This window comes from Wickerhamomyces anomalus, assembly GCF_001661255.1.
Source record: "Wickerhamomyces anomalus NRRL Y-366-8 unplaced genomic scaffold WICANscaffold_6, whole genome shotgun sequence".
Classification (NCBI taxonomy): domain Eukaryota; kingdom Fungi; phylum Ascomycota; class Saccharomycetes; order Phaffomycetales; family Wickerhamomycetaceae; genus Hansenula; species Hansenula anomala.
The window spans coordinates 312,330-330,772 of record NW_017567115.1 but is presented as its reverse complement, the minus strand read 5'-3'; the positions used below and the strand labels follow the sequence as shown (position 1 = coordinate 330,772).

The following is an 18,443-nucleotide window of genomic DNA, read 5'->3' as shown; positions in this document are numbered from 1 at the left end:
TCGATTTTTTTTTCTTTAACAATCTGCCATTTTTCATCGTGTCGATCGATTTCTTCTGGTTTTCGAAATTTTTGGGATTCGACGAAATGCCTTTGGCAAAACCAATTGGAAAAGTTCAGATTCCAGAGAGAACAAGCAATTGTTGAATTTATAAAGTATATTGGTTCTTGGAATTATAGAATTGTTGATTGAATTGTTGAGTTAACTACTTTTTGTGTGTTTTTTTCGTCGTTTGTTGTCCAAAGTTTAGCCCTTGAATTATAAAGTCGCCACCATGCCTCTAGTTGACGAGAAATTAGTACAAAAACAAGTATCAGTGGCACCATTGGTCTTGCTATCAGTTGTTGATCACTATAACAGAATTGCCCAAAACACAAGAAAAAGAGTTGTTGGTGTGATATTAGGTGACAATTCCACAGATACCATTAGAATCTCAAACAGTTTTGCTATACCATTTGAAGAAGATGATAAAAATCCAGATGTTTGGTTTTTAGATCATAACTACATTGAATCAATGAATGAAATGTTTAAGAAAATCAATGCCAAAGAAAGATTAATTGGTTGGTATCATTCAGGTCCTAAATTAAAATCTTCAGATTTGAAGATTAATGACGTTTTCAAAAGATACACTCCAAATCCAACATTATTAATTGTTGATGTTAAACAGAGTGGTGTTGGTATTCCAACAGATGCATACATAGCCATTGAAGAAGTTAAAGATGATGGTTCAAGTACAGAAAAGACTTTCAATCACATTCCATCCACTATTGAAGCTGAGGAAGCTGAAGAGATAGGTGTTGAGCATTTATTAAGAGATATTAGAGATCAAGCTGCAGGGTCATTATCGTTGAGAATAACAAATCAATTGAAGTCTCTACAGGGTTTACAATTGAAATTAAGAGATATTGTTAATTATTTGGAGAAAGTTTCATCAGGTACATTACCAATTAATAATACCATCTTGGGTAAATTACAAGATATTTTCAATTTATTACCAAATTTATCAGGAATAGATGAATTAAATGAAGAAGATGTTGAAAATGTTGCCAATGCAAAGAATCCATTGGCTGCTGCTTTTACTGTTAAGACCAATGATGAATTAATGGTTACATATATTAGTAGTTTGGTTAGATCAATCATTGCATTCCATGATTTGATTGAAAATAAAATTCAAAACAAGAAATTAGAAGAAAAAGAACAAGAAGATGCTCTTGCTAAGCTTGAAAAAAAGGCTGAAGTGAATGGTGAAGAGAAGACTGAAACCAAAGTGGAAAACTAAGGAAGTTTTGTATGTCTTTATTTAATTATGATGATCTGTATATTAAAAGTGGATTTCTTTGTAGGATTTACATCTAGTTGGTGGTGTTTGTTAATCCATACCCCGATAAATGCTATATCCATGCTGAAAACTACAAATTTTCTACGAAACAACTCAAAAAAAAAGGATAATATAAACCATAACGATCTATACCAAACCTGACCTTTCATTCAATCAAAGGACACCCCTTTAAGTCCTTATTTAATCTATCTTGTTCACGCTCAAATCTAAATCTTGAAGATTTTGTTTCCCAGATCATTTTTCCCTACTAAAAAAAAAAAAATTGTCCAAAATTTTTGTCAGGTTATTACAGAAAACATCAACACCATTTCAACAATCAAATTAAACAAGCGCAGTGAAGTCTCCATCTTAGAGTGATAAAAGTGGTTTATTAGTTGATGTCATTTCCAAGCACGTTAATATGATCCCCTTCCGTTCAAGTCTTTGCTTGAACACGTCTTCAACGCTGAGGTTTCGTATACCCTCAATCTATCCAACCGTTATCCAGCTAGTCAAGACCAATAAATATTCTACACAATCACAAACCCAGCAACCTTCACTTGATAGATCACCAACAGAGTTTCTTTCAAACTTGACCAAACCAAAATTCAATGATAAAATCACCAAGGCATTGAGTTGCACATCAGACATTACTCCAAATGAACCAACAGCATCAAACTTACAAACATCACATATACCTTTTGAAGTTAAGGCCAAAGAAAAAAATACCATCTCCTCGACTGACAAAGAGGTCCAAAAATCTTTATCTGAAATAATAAAGCCATATATCGCATTATCAAAACCGAGACTAACTGCATTAGTTGTGTTATCATCAATTTGTTCATATGCTTTAACACCTTTCAGTGCCACAATTCCAGAATTATTGTTTTTAACAGTAGGTACAGGTTTATCATCAGCTGCTGCAAATGCAATTAATATGGGTCGTGAACCAGATTTTGACAAGTTGATGGTTAGAACACTTGCAAGACCTGTTGTCAGAGGATTAGTTACACCAAAACAAGCTTATCAATTTGCTGCTATATCTGGTACACTTGGTGTGTCCATTTTATACCTAGGTGTTAACCCAACTGTTTCTATACTTGCTGGCTTAAATATAGTTTTATATGCTTGGATTTACACTTCTTTGAAAAGACGTTCCATTTTAAACACATGGGTTGGTGCTATTGTTGGTGCTATTCCACCTTTGATGGGATGGGCTGCCTCTTCCCCATTAACACATCCAGGTGCTTGGTGTCTTGCTGCCTTGTTATACGCATGGCAATTCCCTCATTTCAATGCCTTAAGTCATAATATTAGAAATGAATATAGAAATGCAGGTTATGTGATGACTTGTTGGACTAACCCAAGATTAAACGCAAGAGTTGGATTCCGTTATGCCTTATTAATGTTCCCAATCTGTTTTGGATTAAGTTATTTTGATATTACTGATTGGGTTTTCCCAATTGATTCATTTATTTTGAATGGTTGGTTAGCTTACTGGTCTTTCAAATTTTGGTATCAACAAAGACAAAATTATAAATCAGGTCATGTTCCAGATGCAAATGGTATGAAATTGGCAAACATGTATGCAAAGAAAACATTTTGGGGTTCTGTTTGGCATTTACCTGGGATTTTAGTGCTTGCAATGTTACATAAGAAAGGTCGTTGGGATTGGTTATTTGGAAGTAATGAAGGTGCTTTGAAGCCCTGAGTCAAATGAATCCATCTCATCATATATTCAAATCAATATCTTTGTAAATATAATTCAATTCACTTTATATACATATTACTTTTTGGTTGTTTTATTGAATTTTGTAGATGAATTCTGTCATCCTGTGACGTGTCGCTAGTGCCTCATAAATTTTGTGTTTTGATGATGATGTTTACATCTGAGAAGCAATAACTTACAAAAGAACCCATTTTGATTTGAGAAAGATGTACATGCCAAACTTGATGCCACGAGACATTCACCATTTGTGGATGCAGCCAAATGAAAAAACCTCCAACAAGAACAAATTGGATTCGTCAAGAAACAACCTTTTTAGAAGAAATCAAGATGATGATAGTGAACTAAACCAACGCCAAAGAATACTATATGCACCACCTTTGTCAGCTTATTCCTCAGAAAGACCTGGTGCAATGCTCCCTTCAAGAGAGTCCCAATCTTCGGCTACCGCTTCCTCTACAGAAACTGACTTTAACGATCTGATATTCAATGACATTGAGCAAAAAATGAGAGAACTTCGTTCAATACGAACATTAGGTGATTCGTATTTAGCTCCAGTTGGTGTGGGTAAAACTATGAAAACATTACATGAAGAAATGCAAATTAAAGAACAAATGAAGGAACAATACCAGCATGAAGCGCCAACTGCGGAAAATTTGCTTGGTGAAGGTGATAATGTTGTTGAAGATGAAGATATTGAAGGTTCTGATCAGGTTGGTGAAGCTTTGCAAAGAAATGAGCAGCCAATACAGCCTGATGGACAGGAAGAAACACAAGCTACTGAGCAAATTGATTTGGATGATGAGATTCCTGAAGCTGAAGAGAATACTTATGATCATATTTATGACCAAGCAAATGATTTAAGTGAGAATGAGATAGAATATGATGATCAAACAGCTTATGAGCGTCAATACGATGAAGGTTTCATGGTCTCAGAAGAGTACCAGCAAGATGATGAAGAAGTTACACCTCGTAATAATAGATCAACAGGTGTCAACTATGCAAGAGAACAGATTAGAACACCTGAATATTCACCAGTCAATAATGAAACCAGCGGTAGACAAAATGCAACCTTTTCCTCAAGTTTTAATTCATTTTCAAGAAATGTCCGTGATTCTTTTAACGATACAACTACACATCCTGGGGATATTTCAATCAATGAAAGTGATCTGGATATGGTTCTAGACGATGATGACTAAACTACATTATCTTTCATCAGAGACAATTCATTTATTTCCCAACTTTATTTCATCAACTTTTGCACGTTGTAAATGAATTGCAGGAACCATCCATTTCCCACAACTACATCTTGAACCTTTCCAACTATAACCCCCAACTTTTGTTTCACATTTTGGACATTGGAATTTTCCTTCCATTTCAGCTTTCCCTTGCAATTCATTCTTCATCCAATTTAGAGGTTCAACAAAAAAATGTGAACATGTGTTTGAAGCAGCTTGAATGCTAATAATACGTCTTGAATTTGCTGCTTTTTTGATGAATTGTGATTGTTTGGAATCTTCTGAAGGTGGGATATGGTCAACAAATGAAGTTGAAAGTGCCAATTTTTGCCTACATCTTTTACACCTCAATTGGGTTAAAGCTTTTGAATCTTCTTCATTCCCTTCATCAACATATGTTGAATCTTTAGATAGAATTGATTGACCTGTTGGATCTATTTTTAATGAATGTTGTAGTAGCCATTGTCTATAAATTGGATTTTTTTCATCAAGTTGGCAATCTAATTCGTGATATAAGTCCAATTGTTCTTTGAAATTATCATTTGGTTGTGCTATTGATCTTTTTCTCTGTATGGCATGAATGGCTTGATCAGGTGACAAATTGTATTTCTTCATCAAATAAGCAGCTAATATAGTTGAAGATCTTGAAACTCCGGCTTGACAGATCACAAGAACACAAGTCTTGAATGGTTTCTTAACACCCCGAGAAAACTCATCTATTTCATCTGGGAATAATGCCTGGTTTATGAAAATGCAGGCTTCATCAAAATATTGTATTATGTTCGTTATATCATCATCATCAACTGGGATAGATTTGATAGTGTACTTTGATTGAAAATCTTCTGATAATTCACCTTTAAAAGCTGAAACTATATGGGTTATATGGTTCTGTTCAAAGAAATTTTCCTCGCTACCTGTTAAACTTAGGTAAGATCCAATATATAGCCCACCCAATACTCTATCCATTTTGATGCTTGCCTCAAACTTCTCAACTTTTGTTTTTCTAAATTTTGGCTTGGACTTTTTCTTTAATCAAAATTTTTATCAGTCTGTCATTTTCAGCCGTGTAACTAAAAGCACTACAAAAATCATGTATACTACAAAACAAACCCTTTCTTAAAAATACACTTTTCGTAACTTCATTCTATTAAATTGTTCATTGTTATTTCCTTATTAGTGTCCTCTCATTTCTCGAAGTTTGGCTATAGCTTTATCATGCCCTTGGGTAGCAGCTTTCAAATAAAACTTTCTTGATAATTCCAAATCAGCTTGACAACCCAAACCCACTTCATAATAATACCCAAGAGCATATTCAGCTTTGACAAACCCACTTTCTGCAGATTTTCTAGCCCATAAAAATGCCTCTTTATCATTAGGCTCCAATACACCACTAGCACCTGTTAAATACCATCCACTTAATGCCATTTCAGCTATAAAATTTCCTTGTTTTGCAGCTCTAGAATACCATCCAATAGACCTTCTTGGATCAATCACACATCCTAGTTTACCATATTCATAACACCATCCAAGTTTACATTGGGCTGGTGCATATAGTAATTTAGCAGCTTCTTTGTAATATTGTAAAGCCACACGTTCATCCTTATTCAGTCCTAAAGATTGTAGTTCTTTCAAAAAATTGGCATCTGATTGGGTAAGTGTTTCATTTTTCAAAAAAGGGAAATCGTATTCATGATATTTAGCCAATTCAAATAAAGAGTGTGGATTCTCTTTAGAGGCTAATTCAGCAGCTTTGTTTAACCAGTTTAATGACTTTGAAGCAGATCTTGAAACTTTCAAAGCACCGCGTGAATAAATCATACCTAATTTAAACATTGAGGCAACACAGCCAAATTCTGCACTTCTTATAAAACACTCCATTGCCTTTTTATCATTCTGAGAGGTTCCAATACCAATTTCATACGAGACTCCAAGTCTATACATTGCTAAAGGATGTCCTTGATTAGCAGCTTTAGTATAATAGTCAAATGATTTTGCGTAATCTTTTTCTAAAATTGCTGGATATGGAACTTTTATACTTGGAGAATTAGAATACAAGCAAGCAACAATATATTGAGCATCAGGATCTTTTGTAACGTGAACCACTTTTTTCAATAATTTTATAGCCTGTTTAATAAAAATTTGTTCGTTTTTTTTAACATCATTTGGTGATAACGTCCTTGTCAATTTTTCACCATTTATATTACATTCTTTCATAAATTGTTCATCACAAGCGTACTGCAACATCGTCTTTATCCAATCAATTTGTGGATCTGCTGAGAAATTACCCTTGCGGAAATCTTCAATTGCAAAATCTTTAATTCTGTTAAAATTGGAAAGTGAAACTTCATCTGAGTATAAGGATTTGTTTGGTTGTAACGCTATTGGAACTTCTTCGTGAGGTTGTTGCGGCTCAGCCGTAGGTGGTGGTTTCCTTTTCGTAGTTTGTTCTGTTGATTTATTGATTAGATTAGGATCCAATACCCTCGATGGACTCTTTGTCATTCCACCATCTATTTGAAATTGTTGCAACTCATCACTTAATCTATCCAACTGTTGTGTCATCTTGGGTATTGGAGCCTTACTATCATCATGTTTCTCAGGTTTAGTGTTTTGCATTCCGTAATTCAAATCTTCATAAGGTGGAGGTGGTACTTCGTCAAATGATTTTATTGTTTCTGGCTCGTTTGCAATTTTGGAGTTTGAAGTATGATTTGATTCAATAGTTGATCCTGAATCTAAACTATAAGAACTTTGAATAGAATTGTTTCTATATTCTGCTTGGTCTAGTGGTATTTTGGGTGGCAAAGATGGTTGATTCTTAGGAGCACTTGGTATACTTTCAAAACTGCCTAAAGATGAATAAGTTGTTGAATTTTTCATACCACTTGAATTTAAAAATTCATCTCTTTGGTTAATACGAGTGAGGGAACCTGTGCTTATATTTGTAGTATGATAATCCACGAAGCCTGGATAAGGAACTGTTGGATAAGGAGGAGTAACTTGTGGTTGTGGGGGTGCTTTTTGAGTCTGCGGTTGGCTTTGAGATGACTTGTATTGATTGTTAAACTGTTGTTGACTTTGGAATGGAGTTTCGTGTCGAGCAGCTTGATTTACCCCCGAATGGTGATTGGGTATATCATTTCTGTACATTTTATTGCTTTAACTTAAAACCCAGTACACCAGCAGTGAATAATTATCCGTATGTATGGTTGCTTCAGGCTTGTTTCAACTCTGTTGATGTAACTAATTTATTATGTAGCAAATCTGTTACATATTCGAACAATTGAAAATCTAGACTCAAAAACAGGAATTTTTCAATGTTGTTATTTTACCCTGACAACCAAAAAGCTTGTGCGAAAAAAAAACGGTCGCGCGATTTGCAGTCCGAATTGGGAAAGCCAAATTGACACAAAAAAAAATCATTTTTGGACCCTTTTGAAATGAAAGCTCTGAGAATTAAATACTATTTGAGAAGGGAAAGGAATCACGAGGATAATAGCTGCAAGGGAAAAGCTTTGGAGTTTTCTAGTGCTGAAAGCTCGACAGAAGCTGTGAAAAAGCACTTCACTTGATCATCCGAATTTATATGATCAAGGTGAGCATTTCAATTAAAATTAAGTGTTCCATACGTAGTGAATGATAATCCTGCGACCATAAAGGCGCTATATTATGTTAGCAGTGAAGGAATAAGAAACTATGTAGTACTAGTAGTAGCTAATAATATGAATATTACAAATAATTTTTTTGGTCGGCCGGATCAATTAACACACAATATTGATCTTAATGCACGAAATTTAGAATATATAATAGCATGAGCTGAATTTGATTATCGTGTATATTCATTAACATCATTTATAATGATAATAATAACAATAATTTTTTTATCCAAGCATAAAAAGCCTAAGCTTTCCACTTTGAAATAAAAGATAGTACGTGGACTAAATCATGAAATTTAATTATTTAAATTTTTGTATTATACAGTAATAATGTTTATTGATATGATTCAACTGCTTATTCAGAGCTAAATATTTCAAAATCAAAAAAATTGTAATTTTCTGATGGTTCCTGCTGAAATTATAGCTATTATATTCTTGGAAAGTCACGTGACTTTGAGCAAGCCTAGCTTTTCAGCGGATTTTTAAGGAAAAAATTGCTTGTATGGCGCAGTGGTAGCGCAGCAGATTGCAAATCTGTTGGTCCTTAGTTCGATCCTGAGTGCAAGCTCTTGATTTTTTGCATTTTTTTTGGCGTTTTTTTTGATGTAGTCGTAATATTTGAGGTTCATAGTTTTATATTTATAGTTTTTAGATCTTAATATCGTTATTATGTGCTTTAAAATCACCAAATGGGCCTTTTTTCTGGTGTCGAAAAAAATTCGCGAATTTTCCAATCACCGTAGACAAAAATTTTCCCAATGATGAAGAGGTGATAACAGGAGTATCGAAAACAAACTCTGTCAAGATTTGTAAGAAGTGATCATGGTGTGGCCATTTAATAAGAAAGAGAATGAAGGAGATCGAGTTGTTGTGGATGAGTCAAGTCAATCAAAACCAAGAAGAACTTCTGCTCCAAGAAGCGATCAAACATTATTATTAGAAGATACAGAACCTAGATTTAACAATGGTCCTTCAAATCCAAGTCTCCCAATTAAAGAAGCTGTTGATAGTATCAAAGCTGATGATTTTTCATTCAATGGATTAGTGAAAATACCCTGTCTCCGAGAAGCTTTAATGACTGGTATTTCTTCTTTAGGTGTGTTGGGTACAATTATATTTATTGCACAAAAATCACCTACAAAAGCTGCTAATTGGGGTGTTGGTGGGTTTTTATTAGGAAGTACAGTATCATGGGAACAATGTAGAAGCAAGAGAAGAAAAGAACAAGCATTTGCAGCTAAAGCTAGAGAAACCGTTGCTGCCAAAGAAAGACCAATGATGCACAAGCCAGAAGAGAAGATCACTGAAGAAGTTGCCAAATCAAGAGCAGAGGCCAGTAGTTGGTGGAGACGTTAATGAAGTTTATGAGTATCAATATGAGTGCTTTCGAGTTTAGTTTTTTTTTCCAAAGCCTGTATATAATTGAAAAGAACATTTTTGAAGCCACTTTTTCGTAGATCGGTTAAATGAATAACAAAACAGAACAATCTCAACCACAACTTGAATCCACAGAGGAGTTCGAAGGTAACTGTCATCTTAATAATCATTTCAGTTACCTTTTGAATTCGCCTGAAATGTAAAAAATCGTCTCCAATGAACTTATCGTCCGAGAATCGATTTCTTTCAGTTTTGGTCCCTTTTGAATTAGTAAAATGACTAAGCTCCAACAACATGAATAATCTGATTTATAAACTCAAATCTTTGCCCAAAACTGACAAATTCCAGTTTTCATGACTTCAATACTACTTCCCAAAACTTATATAAATGGCCTCTAGATCCTTTTGGTCAGTTGGTATTTCACTCTTCATCATCATTATCGCATTGTTCGGCTCAAGACTACAATTCTTCACTCAAAGATTATTTGGTGTCACCATCGCCAGGTCAAGAGCTAATATGACAACTTCAGCTACTGCTTTCGCTGCTTCAACTGCTACTGCTGCAACGGCTTCATCTAGTTCCACAATCTTTGATGAAACGAAAGCAAAGACACCTGTGTTTTTCTTCAGCCATGGTGGTCCAACTTTTATGTATCCAGGTAGTGGATTCGGTGGAGATCAAGGTGCTTATAATAAAGTCCAATCTTTAGGAAAATACATCCAACAAACCATTAAGCCAAAGTTCATTATTGTTGTCTCTGCTCATTGGCAATCAAATTCAAATGATAGAGTGGAGATAGGAGTTCCAAGTTCCTATTCCAAAAATGTTTTTTCTTCATCAAAAGATCTATTAGATCCTCAAGAATTAGATTTGATTTATGATTTTTATGGATTTCCAAAACACATGTATGATGAAAAATTTCATGCAAAAGGTAATGTGGAACTAGCTCAAGATATTAAAGAAACGTTAAGCTCCCAAAATATTGACTCCAAATTGACTTCAAGAGGTTTAGATCATGGCGTTTGGGTTCCTTTCAAAGTTGCCTTTTCATCAAACAATCCTAAAGATAAAGAATGGGATCTTGACTGTCCACTAGTCCAAGTATCATTGAGTGCTTCTGATGATTTTGAATTCCATCATAGATTAGGTCAAGCTTTATCAAAATATAGAAGTTTAGGAGGAATTGTTATCTGCTCAGGTATGACTGTTCACAATCTTCGTGATCTTGGAATTGCAATGGATCGAGGTGGTAAGCCATTAGCGTACGTTTCCAAGTTTAATGATTTATTAAGTTCAATAATCGCCAGTTCTAAGGGCGAAGAAAGGTTAACAAAGCTTGAAAATGTTCAAGAAAATGAAAGATCATTGTTATATCATGCACATCCTACTTTAGAGCATTTCATGCCAGTAGTTGTTGCAGCTGGTGCAGCATCAGCTGAAGCTGGTCAAGAGTTGTATAATAATGCATCATTGTCTTTAGGTTGGGGTGTTTATCAATTTGGTGAATACAATACTCAAGAAAAGTTATAAATATGTTTTCTCATTATAGTTAAATAAATAAATAAATAATAAATATGAATAATAAATAATAAATAAGTGATTTTTCAAATCATATTCCGAGTAAATTCTTTAATTCACCTTCAATTTGTGACTTGTCTAAACCATTCAAGTCCTTTTTAACTTCAACACCTTTTTCAAAACGAACAAAAACAGTAGGTTTGGCGCTTTGAGCTTCCCTTATTAAAATTGGTAGTGCTGGATTATTCTTATGCAAAGTTGGATATGAACTGACTAGAAAATTTCTTCCTTTGTTAGTAAATAATCATTAGGGAGTTGAGTCGAACTTGTCTCTATTCAACGCGAATTAACTCACCTCAAAGGAGTGCTGGCTTCAGCCACTTGTGACAAATGAAATCTTATTTCCTTCACTGCTTTAGGTAGCACGTATTTAGACATTTCGGTGATCTCAGTTGTTCAGGTTGGATTGTCGTTTTGTGTGTTGTTTTCTTTGAAAGTTGAAGTCAATTCGAAGTTGTTTTTTGTAAGGGGGATAGTGACACGGAAGAAAATGACAGTACTAAAATCTTCACAATAAGAATAATCTTAATTAGAAAGAGTAAACTACAATTATTAACGCTTCTACTTGTTTTTTATAACTTTAAAAGCACCAATGTCCATTCTTTACACTATGGAAAAACCCATTTCTACTCTAACCATTCATTTTTCACACCATAAAAATCTTGTCGAGGAATTTCATCATGATCTTTTCCCTTCCCTTCCACATCTTCACCTTCATGTTCTGTTTCAACTTCACTTTCATTAAACCCAGCAGCATTAGCCTCATCAATTGATTCCTTGCTTAGCTTATTTTCTTTCTCTTCATCATTAGAGTCCACATTACTCTTCATGTTATTTCTGGAAGAAGACCCAGGAAGTGGCAGCGAGAACGAATTGTCATCGATTGAATCATCAATGTTTGGATTGATTGGTGTATCTTTTGGCGTGCTTGATTGTATCACTTCATTACTTTTTAAAGTTTTTTCAAAAGATTTAGTGGAATGCGAATGACTCAATATAGGTTCTGTAACTGAACCTGTATGACTATTGAACACGAGCCCATGTGTATTTGATGTGAGTGGTAATTGTTCTTTCAGTTGGGGAATAGGACCAATGGTATCATCATCATCGTCATCAGCATCACCATCATCTTGTTCATCATCATCATCATCATTATCCTCATTATCAATGGCGTTGTCACTCCCGAACTGAATATCATTATGATTTTGTGCATGTTCTTCATCTTCATCTTCATCATCTTCATTAGTGAAAGGGTCTGGACATCCTGTTATCAATTCGTCTAACCCACCACCAGACCACCCTTTTCTGGCAATACCTTCATAAATTTCAACTTGTGCCCGTACTATAGAACCTAATTGTTTTAAAATATTGAGTGATGTGTCCTGCACTAAGTCAAATGCAGATTGGTAATAGTCATGCTTGGCTCTATCTATTTCATCAATATGTGATGTTAACTGTAATAATTTAGATCTATAAGTCACTAAATTTCTTGATTTCAATTTTGATAATTTCATATTTTCACGTTCTTGTTTCTTCAAATTTGTAACTTTCTCTTTAATCTCATTCTTAAAGATTTCATCATTCTTTGCACTAGTTAATTTAAATTTATTGATTTCTTTGGATACTGGAACTTCAAAAGATTCCTTAACACTATGTGCTAAAATTTGTTGATGATTAGCAACCAAAAAATATAGTCCACTAGCAGACAATAAGCCATCAGCAGCATTCCCAGATCCTTTACATTTAGCCCCATTCTCCAAGGCAGCACCGAAATTACCAGCAGCCTCTGCAACTTGTAATAATGCCTTTCTGTAATCTTCAGAGGCAGCTAAAATGTCATTATATGCTTCAGTTGTTTTGGACATGTCCGTTTTAGTAACCAGAGTTTGCAGGTCTAATGTAGATGGTGAAAATGATTGATATGTGTTCATTGTGCTTAGGGATTGTCTTCTTTCATGAGCTGGAGATTTCATAGATGTTTGCCTGCTATTATCCTTTCGTTCATTCTCAACGGGCACTGAAGGAATTTGGGACCCTCCATTCAAGTAAGGATAGAACTCTGTGAGATGAGTGGCCTTTGAGTATCTTGAGGGACTTGTCTTTGTAGATGCGACGCTTCTAGGCGACTGATGAGGAGTGTTTATTGCGCTCATGATTCTTTATTGTTTTGTAGAATACGCGTATGATTTTGAGCTTGAAATTCAACTTTTAAACAATGGAAAAAAAGGTGGTTCAATGTATGAATCAATCAATGAAAGAAATTGCCCAAGTAGAGAGTATAGATGATTTCAAATTCCTTCAAAAAACGCTTTTGCAACACGAAATTCCATCAAAAATTTGTTCGTTATCAGCCATTTTTTTGTTGTTGTTAAAAAAAAACATCAAGAGATTACATAATCTTGGCCTTTTGGAAAGTTGAAAAAAGTGTCCAAAAATTTTTCATTCCAACATCAGTAAAATTGGGAAGATAAAAGACAAATCAACCAATCTTAAAGGGAATCAGTCATATTTAATAGGATGTTGGGTATAACGCAGCTAGGTAGTGTGCTCAGTCACCAAAAGCAGGCTTCAAAAAACGCTTTTTTGTCATCTTTTGCAGCATTAAGATCATATAGTACAGGCGTTGAAGGTACAAAACAAAGTAAAAGTGAGATAGTTCCCCCAAATTTGAAGAAAGATGATTCAAGAAAAACATATCTAATAAACAGATATAAAACATTGTTGCAAGATACTCCAATTGTCTTGTTTGCTCATCATAACAATTTGGTTAAGACCGATGAAAATACATTTAGAAATCAAATTAGAGAAGTTGGTGGTGAATTCACAGTTATAAGAAACAATTTACTACTGGCCTATTTGAAAGCGGAAAATGAAAAATATCCTTCAAGTGCTGAAGCTTATAAAAAAACTAGATTTTTAGATCATCCATTAAAACCGTTTTTAGTTGGTCCAACTGCTATGATTACAGTTCAAGAAAACAATCCTCAAGTTGTTTCAAAGATTCTTAAAACATTGAAAACTGCTAATGAAAAATTATTCGTTGTTGGTGCTCGTATTGAGAACCGTGTTTTTGATTTACCTCAAGTTAACAATTTCAAGGACTTACCTTCAAAAGAACAATTACATTCAGAACTTGCTGGTATGTTGACAGTTTTGAGTGGTGCTGGATTAGTTCAAACTTTACAATCTGCATCACAACACCTATACTTGACTTTGGAAAGTCACCGTAAAAACAATGATCCTTCTGAGAAGAAAGAGGATGAACCAGAAGCTAGCTGAATAAATCACATAGAAACAAGATTCTTTATATGAAAAAAAATGCCTTGTATATATAAACTCAAGATCTGATTTCAGAATGTAGGTATGACACTTCGTGCTGACAAGCATACTTAGTTTTGGTATATTCAATGCTCGCTCACACACCTATCTTGACAGGCCAGGATCAACGTAATTCATAGCAGTTTTGGAAATCTCGTAGAGTGTCACTACTACCAAATGAGAATAAATTCAAGAACTAGATCCCAAAACTCAATTAGTTTATAAGGTGGAGGTTTGAGGAACAACCAAAACCTTTTTGGCACTGACTCTTTAGTATGAATATTGAAACAAGAAATCAACAATTTAAAACCAAAATTTATTTTTTGTGATCATTATCGAAGGATTGACCTCTCGAAAACTAGGGTATGTTGATTGATCAGTTCTTTTTCTCAAATTTCAAGCTGGTTTACAGCTAGATTTGGCATCGCAAAGTTGAGATACCCAAATTGTACTCCAAATAATCCTTCTTCTCCCTTTAACAACAAGAACCTACCCCCTGCAACCGAAGTGCCAGAATCGAGCGGGTCAGTATTCTATAGATGTACTTTGGCCTCAAAGTTCCAATTTATATTACTGAGTGAGCATCTTTCAAGCATTAAAAGCTTAATCATGGGTACTTCAAGCCCTCAAAAGGCAGAAACGATACCTGGGAAGAAGAAAAGCAATATATTCATACATTTTTTCAACACCATTGATCACCCCAAGACATTGTTGAACTTGATCAGTATCTTCTTGAACTGCTTCATCTAATCGATTGATTAACTGTAACGAAATCTTTATAAGCTTCTTTGATTAAAAATTAAATCTAGCTGTCTTATCTTCCACAATTGGGCACTCTTTTTTTTTTCAATCATATGTAGCCTGCTTCAAAATATGGTATTGGAACGTTCACCAGCCCCACAATGGATTTTTTGGAATTGGGATTTTGAAATAAATGTAGTGGAGGACCGTCAAGCCTCTTTTTTCTTTGTTAGTTTGTTGATGTTTCAATTTTTCATGTTTTTTTTATGATCAGTGCGCGAAATTTTATAATTATAATGCTGAGAATTACGTAAGTATCGAAGTGGACAGTAATACGAGCTCCATCATCATCTTATATTCTAGAAAGTGTGATAGATTATAAGTGGCTTAGGATTTGATGGATATATATAGTTGACTGTTATAATCGTTTACTATGAAAATATTATATTAAAATTTAATACTGGTGGTCGAATGCGCAGTTGACGGTCAAATAAGAACGCGACATTTTATTAACAACTCTATTGTAACCATAACTAGACAATCAAGTACTCATATGACAATCACATTGATATATTCTTTGAATCTCACCACCTTTTATGAAAGAATATAAAAATCCTACGTGTAGCCAAGTGTGATCCGAGATTATCCATCAGAAATACTAGCTGCTAGAGCTTATGTCATGTATACTTATGTCAAGTATATTGTGTATTATGGTTAATACACTATTGTATTAATATTCTCATGATATATAAAAAATCTACAGAAAGTGTTTTGCACCATAGCAGTGGTTTTTTTCCAGTAAAATAATCACCAGGAGGACTACTGAGTCAATATGGAGTCATTAATTGACAGAGGCTGACATTGCAAGCTTTGGACGCTGCACACTAGTTTTAGCGCACAACAGAGACACCTTGATTAGAAATTTGAACAATGAATTAAAAAAACCTTTATTAGAAATAAACTACCACTTATTTTTTGATAATTTCAGCATTACTACTAGGAATGTTTCTGGTCAAAATGAAGCTAGCAATATTTTGGACTTTTCTGACCACAAGACTTGGTTCTGGTCCATCACCGAGTTTGTTGTTGATAATGTTTCCTCTTTTGTGTATTCAAATATAATTAGAAATGCAAACACCGTTTCAGACCTCCATAATGCAGACTTTAGCAATTGTGAATTTGAAATTTCGAAGCTTTGGAAATTGTTGTTTTTAATGCCACCATCTGGGAATATTGTAACACACAACACAGGAGGTTCACCTTTGAACGCTGCCTCAAACAATAGGATCAGCGAAGCCATTGGTGTTATTGAATTTGATTTAAAGTACCGTTCTACATCATATTTATTGACAGAACTAGTTGCAAATCTTGAAAAAAAAATAAATACAGCGTTGTGTAATAAGAGTTGGTATTCCACTTGGGTAATTTTAAAAAAACTTTTGAATGGAACTATAGACAATTGTTTAGCTGGGAGCCAGGAATTGTCAGAGTTGCCAGAAGGATGGATCAGTCTTATATTTGAGCGTAGAGCAATAACTCCAATTAAGACCTTTATGTCTTACATTTTAGAGCTCAATATTGAAACCACAAGAGAGGCCATCCAATTTAACAATTCATATAATAAATACCGTGATAAATTCATTAGTGACAGATTGCGAACATTAAGAAATGACCCAGCTCCCATTGAAGTTATTTCAGGTTTAAGATTGGTTTCAAAAGATGAAGCTGGTGTTGAAAAAACAAAAATCATTATCAACTCTGAAAGACCAAGGATCATACCAAATCAAGTCCCCCAACAAAATTCAGTTGGTGCTACTCACAATAACCAAGTGATAAATAACTCAACAAATCAAATATTTAGTTACACTTTGTGCACTAATTTGGATCAGGGATTGTTGGTTGATCTTGAACACACTATATTTATGAATTTCAATAGCAAATTCAAGAAGCAGCAAGACGGAAGCCTTACTGGAAGTGCTGAATGCATGTTAATCAATGATGTCAATTTTTATACAGCAGCTGAGACTCCCACTCTTCAACAGAAATTAAACTCTAGGATTCTAATTGGTGCATTGATTTGTGATAAATCCAAAATAGCAGACGGAGATGAAAGTGGTTTATCGGCACAGAGACCAATCAGACGCAGATCAACAAAGTGTGTTGATGATGATGATTCAGTCAATAGACCACAAAAATGTTTTAAGTCACACCAGACCAATAATCTGATACATGATTCAATCCTAAAAAGAGTTAAAATACATACTTCTGACGTTAATTTAAAAACCACTTAGCTCTATATTGGAAAAACTGGAGAGCAATTTATACCCTAATGTAGAAATTCAAGCTTGGACCCTCAAATCATCCTTCTTCTCACTTAAACAACAACAACCCTCCCCACCGCTGCAACAGAAGTACCAAGATTGAGCCAGTCAGCATTCTATAAATGTACTTTGACCTCAAAATACCAACTTATATTACTGAGTAAGCACCTTCCAAAACATAAAAAGCCCAGTAATGAAAGCTTTAGGTTCCCCAAAAGACATCAATAAGATACCCCAGATGATTCTAAGTCTAATGGCGCCATGAAGACCATAGCCACCTATCATTTGTTAGTATATCCAAAAGATATATACAGCCATTTGTTTCGGCCGAGAAGTTCTCAGGTGTCACAAAACCACCAAATCTCTAAAAAACTTGCAATTTCAACTTTTTGAAAAAAAAAACAAAATGAAATAAAAAAAACAATCTTGGGGGATTTCCCCTGATGGCTGGGATTTCAAAAATTTTCTAAAGATCCAAAAATTTGGAAAAAGTGCTGAAATGGCTATTTTCCCAATCAAATTTCAATTTCTTATAGTTAAGATCACATGAACACTAAACCAGCAACTGTAGAACAATTTCTAGATCTCTTACTTGAATACATTCATACCTGTTTTCTTCTCTCTTGTTTTTGCGTCATCAAGTGACCATTGTACTTTAACACTTCAAAATGGACCAAGAATCACCTAGGAGACCAACACATATCTCATGGCACCACACATTGTGTATGCATTTTAAGAATGAACACAAAGATAACTTTTCCAAAGAAACCAGAAACACACACATAGCAAAAGCTTGGGTAACGATTGTGAAGGGATACACAGGTGGCATATGTTACTTGGGGTAGTGATTGTGAGATGCCGTTGAGGCTTGATCTATCTGGAGCTCCGCTGGTGGTTGTTGGTTTGGTTTTGGACTCACTGATGATAAAGTTATACTCAAGTTTCAAATAAGGGGATTGTGCCATCTTGATAAATTGTACTAATACTGATGTGGATTATGATACTCCTATAACAAAGTTTGTTGTTTCACTCCTCTTCATTCTGCGTTATTCATATGAAACTGAAGTTGAAGTGTGATGGACTTGATGTTTGGTATCTTGAACTTTTGATGGATTTGATGTTTTGGAGGTGATGAAGAAGGCAAGCTCATTCGGGATGAAGGAATTGTGC

The 18,443-nt window shown here is 34.6% G+C and overlaps 11 protein-coding genes and 1 non-coding gene across 12 annotated transcripts; 8 read left to right on the top strand and 4 right to left on the bottom strand.

The window, feature by feature from the left end:
- Positions 1-274: 274 nt before the first annotated feature.
- Positions 275-1,279, top strand: RPN8 (proteasome regulatory particle lid subunit RPN8; the record flags this gene model as incomplete). Its single annotated transcript, XM_019182307.1, has 1 exon — positions 275-1,279. One exon carries the CDS (start codon positions 275-277, stop codon positions 1,277-1,279), a length of 1,005 nt encoding a protein of 334 aa, XP_019036692.1.
- A 460-nt stretch (positions 1,280-1,739) lies between these two features.
- On the top strand, positions 1,740-3,029 carry COX10 (protoheme IX farnesyltransferase; the record flags this gene model as incomplete). Its single annotated transcript, XM_019183816.1, has 1 exon — positions 1,740-3,029. One exon carries the CDS (start codon positions 1,740-1,742, stop codon positions 3,027-3,029), a length of 1,290 nt encoding a protein of 429 aa, XP_019036691.1.
- Positions 3,030-3,253: 224 nt separating this feature from the next.
- Positions 3,254-4,243, top strand: WICANDRAFT_80818 (uncharacterized protein; the record flags this gene model as incomplete). The annotated part of the gene is made up of 1 exon (XM_019185130.1): positions 3,254-4,243. One exon carries the CDS (start codon positions 3,254-3,256, stop codon positions 4,241-4,243), a length of 990 nt encoding a protein of 329 aa, XP_019036690.1.
- Positions 4,244-4,270: 27 nt separating this feature from the next.
- Positions 4,271-5,248, bottom strand: YVH1 (tyrosine protein phosphatase YVH1; the record flags this gene model as incomplete). Its single annotated transcript, XM_019182334.1, has 1 exon — positions 4,271-5,248. One exon carries the CDS (start codon positions 5,246-5,248, stop codon positions 4,271-4,273), a length of 978 nt encoding a protein of 325 aa, XP_019036689.1.
- Positions 5,249-5,455: 207 nt separating this feature from the next.
- ACK1 (Ack1p) lies at positions 5,456-6,784 on the bottom strand (the record flags this gene model as incomplete). Its single annotated transcript, XM_019182348.1, has 1 exon — positions 5,456-6,784. One exon carries the CDS (start codon positions 6,782-6,784, stop codon positions 5,456-5,458), a length of 1,329 nt encoding a protein of 442 aa, XP_019036688.1.
- Positions 6,785-8,434: 1,650 nt separating this feature from the next.
- WICANDRAFT_t127 lies at positions 8,435-8,506 on the top strand. The gene has a single exon. It is a non-coding gene; the product is annotated as a tRNA-Cys (tRNA).
- Positions 8,507-8,751: 245 nt separating this feature from the next.
- On the top strand, positions 8,752-9,391 carry COX20 (Cox20p). The gene has a single exon (XM_019186538.1). The coding sequence runs from the start codon at positions 8,761-8,763 to the stop codon at positions 9,292-9,294; it is 534 nt and encodes a 177-aa protein (XP_019036687.1). The 5' UTR covers positions 8,752-8,760; the 3' UTR covers positions 9,295-9,391.
- Positions 9,392-9,702: 311 nt separating this feature from the next.
- WICANDRAFT_85671 (DODA-type extradiol aromatic ring-opening family dioxygenase) lies at positions 9,703-10,845 on the top strand (the record flags this gene model as incomplete). The annotated part of the gene is made up of 2 exons (XM_019185927.1): positions 9,703-9,892; positions 9,920-10,845. 2 exons carry the CDS (start codon positions 9,703-9,705, stop codon positions 10,843-10,845), a joined length of 1,116 nt encoding a protein of 371 aa, XP_019036686.1.
- A 79-nt stretch (positions 10,846-10,924) lies between these two features.
- WICANDRAFT_64827 (L51/S25/CI-B8 domain-containing protein) lies at positions 10,925-11,271 on the bottom strand (the record flags this gene model as incomplete). The annotated part of the gene is made up of 2 exons (XM_019183815.1): positions 10,925-11,117; positions 11,189-11,271. The coding sequence occupies 2 exons, from the start codon at positions 11,269-11,271 to the stop codon at positions 10,925-10,927; spliced, it is 276 nt and encodes a 91-aa protein (XP_019036685.1).
- A 213-nt stretch (positions 11,272-11,484) lies between these two features.
- Positions 11,485-13,010, bottom strand: IVY1 (Ivy1p; the record flags this gene model as incomplete). Its single annotated transcript, XM_019186537.1, has 1 exon — positions 11,485-13,010. A coding segment is annotated over exon 1 (979 nt), but the record flags the coding sequence as incomplete, so codon positions are not given.
- Positions 13,011-13,575: 565 nt separating this feature from the next.
- Positions 13,576-14,154, top strand: MRPL11 (mitochondrial 54S ribosomal protein uL10m; the record flags this gene model as incomplete). Its single annotated transcript, XM_019180528.1, has 1 exon — positions 13,576-14,154. A coding segment is annotated over one exon (579 nt), but the record flags the coding sequence as incomplete, so codon positions are not given.
- Positions 14,155-15,631: 1,477 nt separating this feature from the next.
- On the top strand, positions 15,632-17,376 carry WICANDRAFT_80812 (uncharacterized protein; the record flags this gene model as incomplete). The annotated part of the gene is made up of 3 exons (XM_019185129.1): positions 15,632-15,665; positions 15,847-17,107; positions 17,244-17,376. The coding sequence occupies 3 exons, from the start codon at positions 15,632-15,634 to the stop codon at positions 17,374-17,376; spliced, it is 1,428 nt and encodes a 475-aa protein (XP_019036682.1).
- Between the last annotated feature and the right edge of the window lie 1,067 nt (positions 17,377-18,443).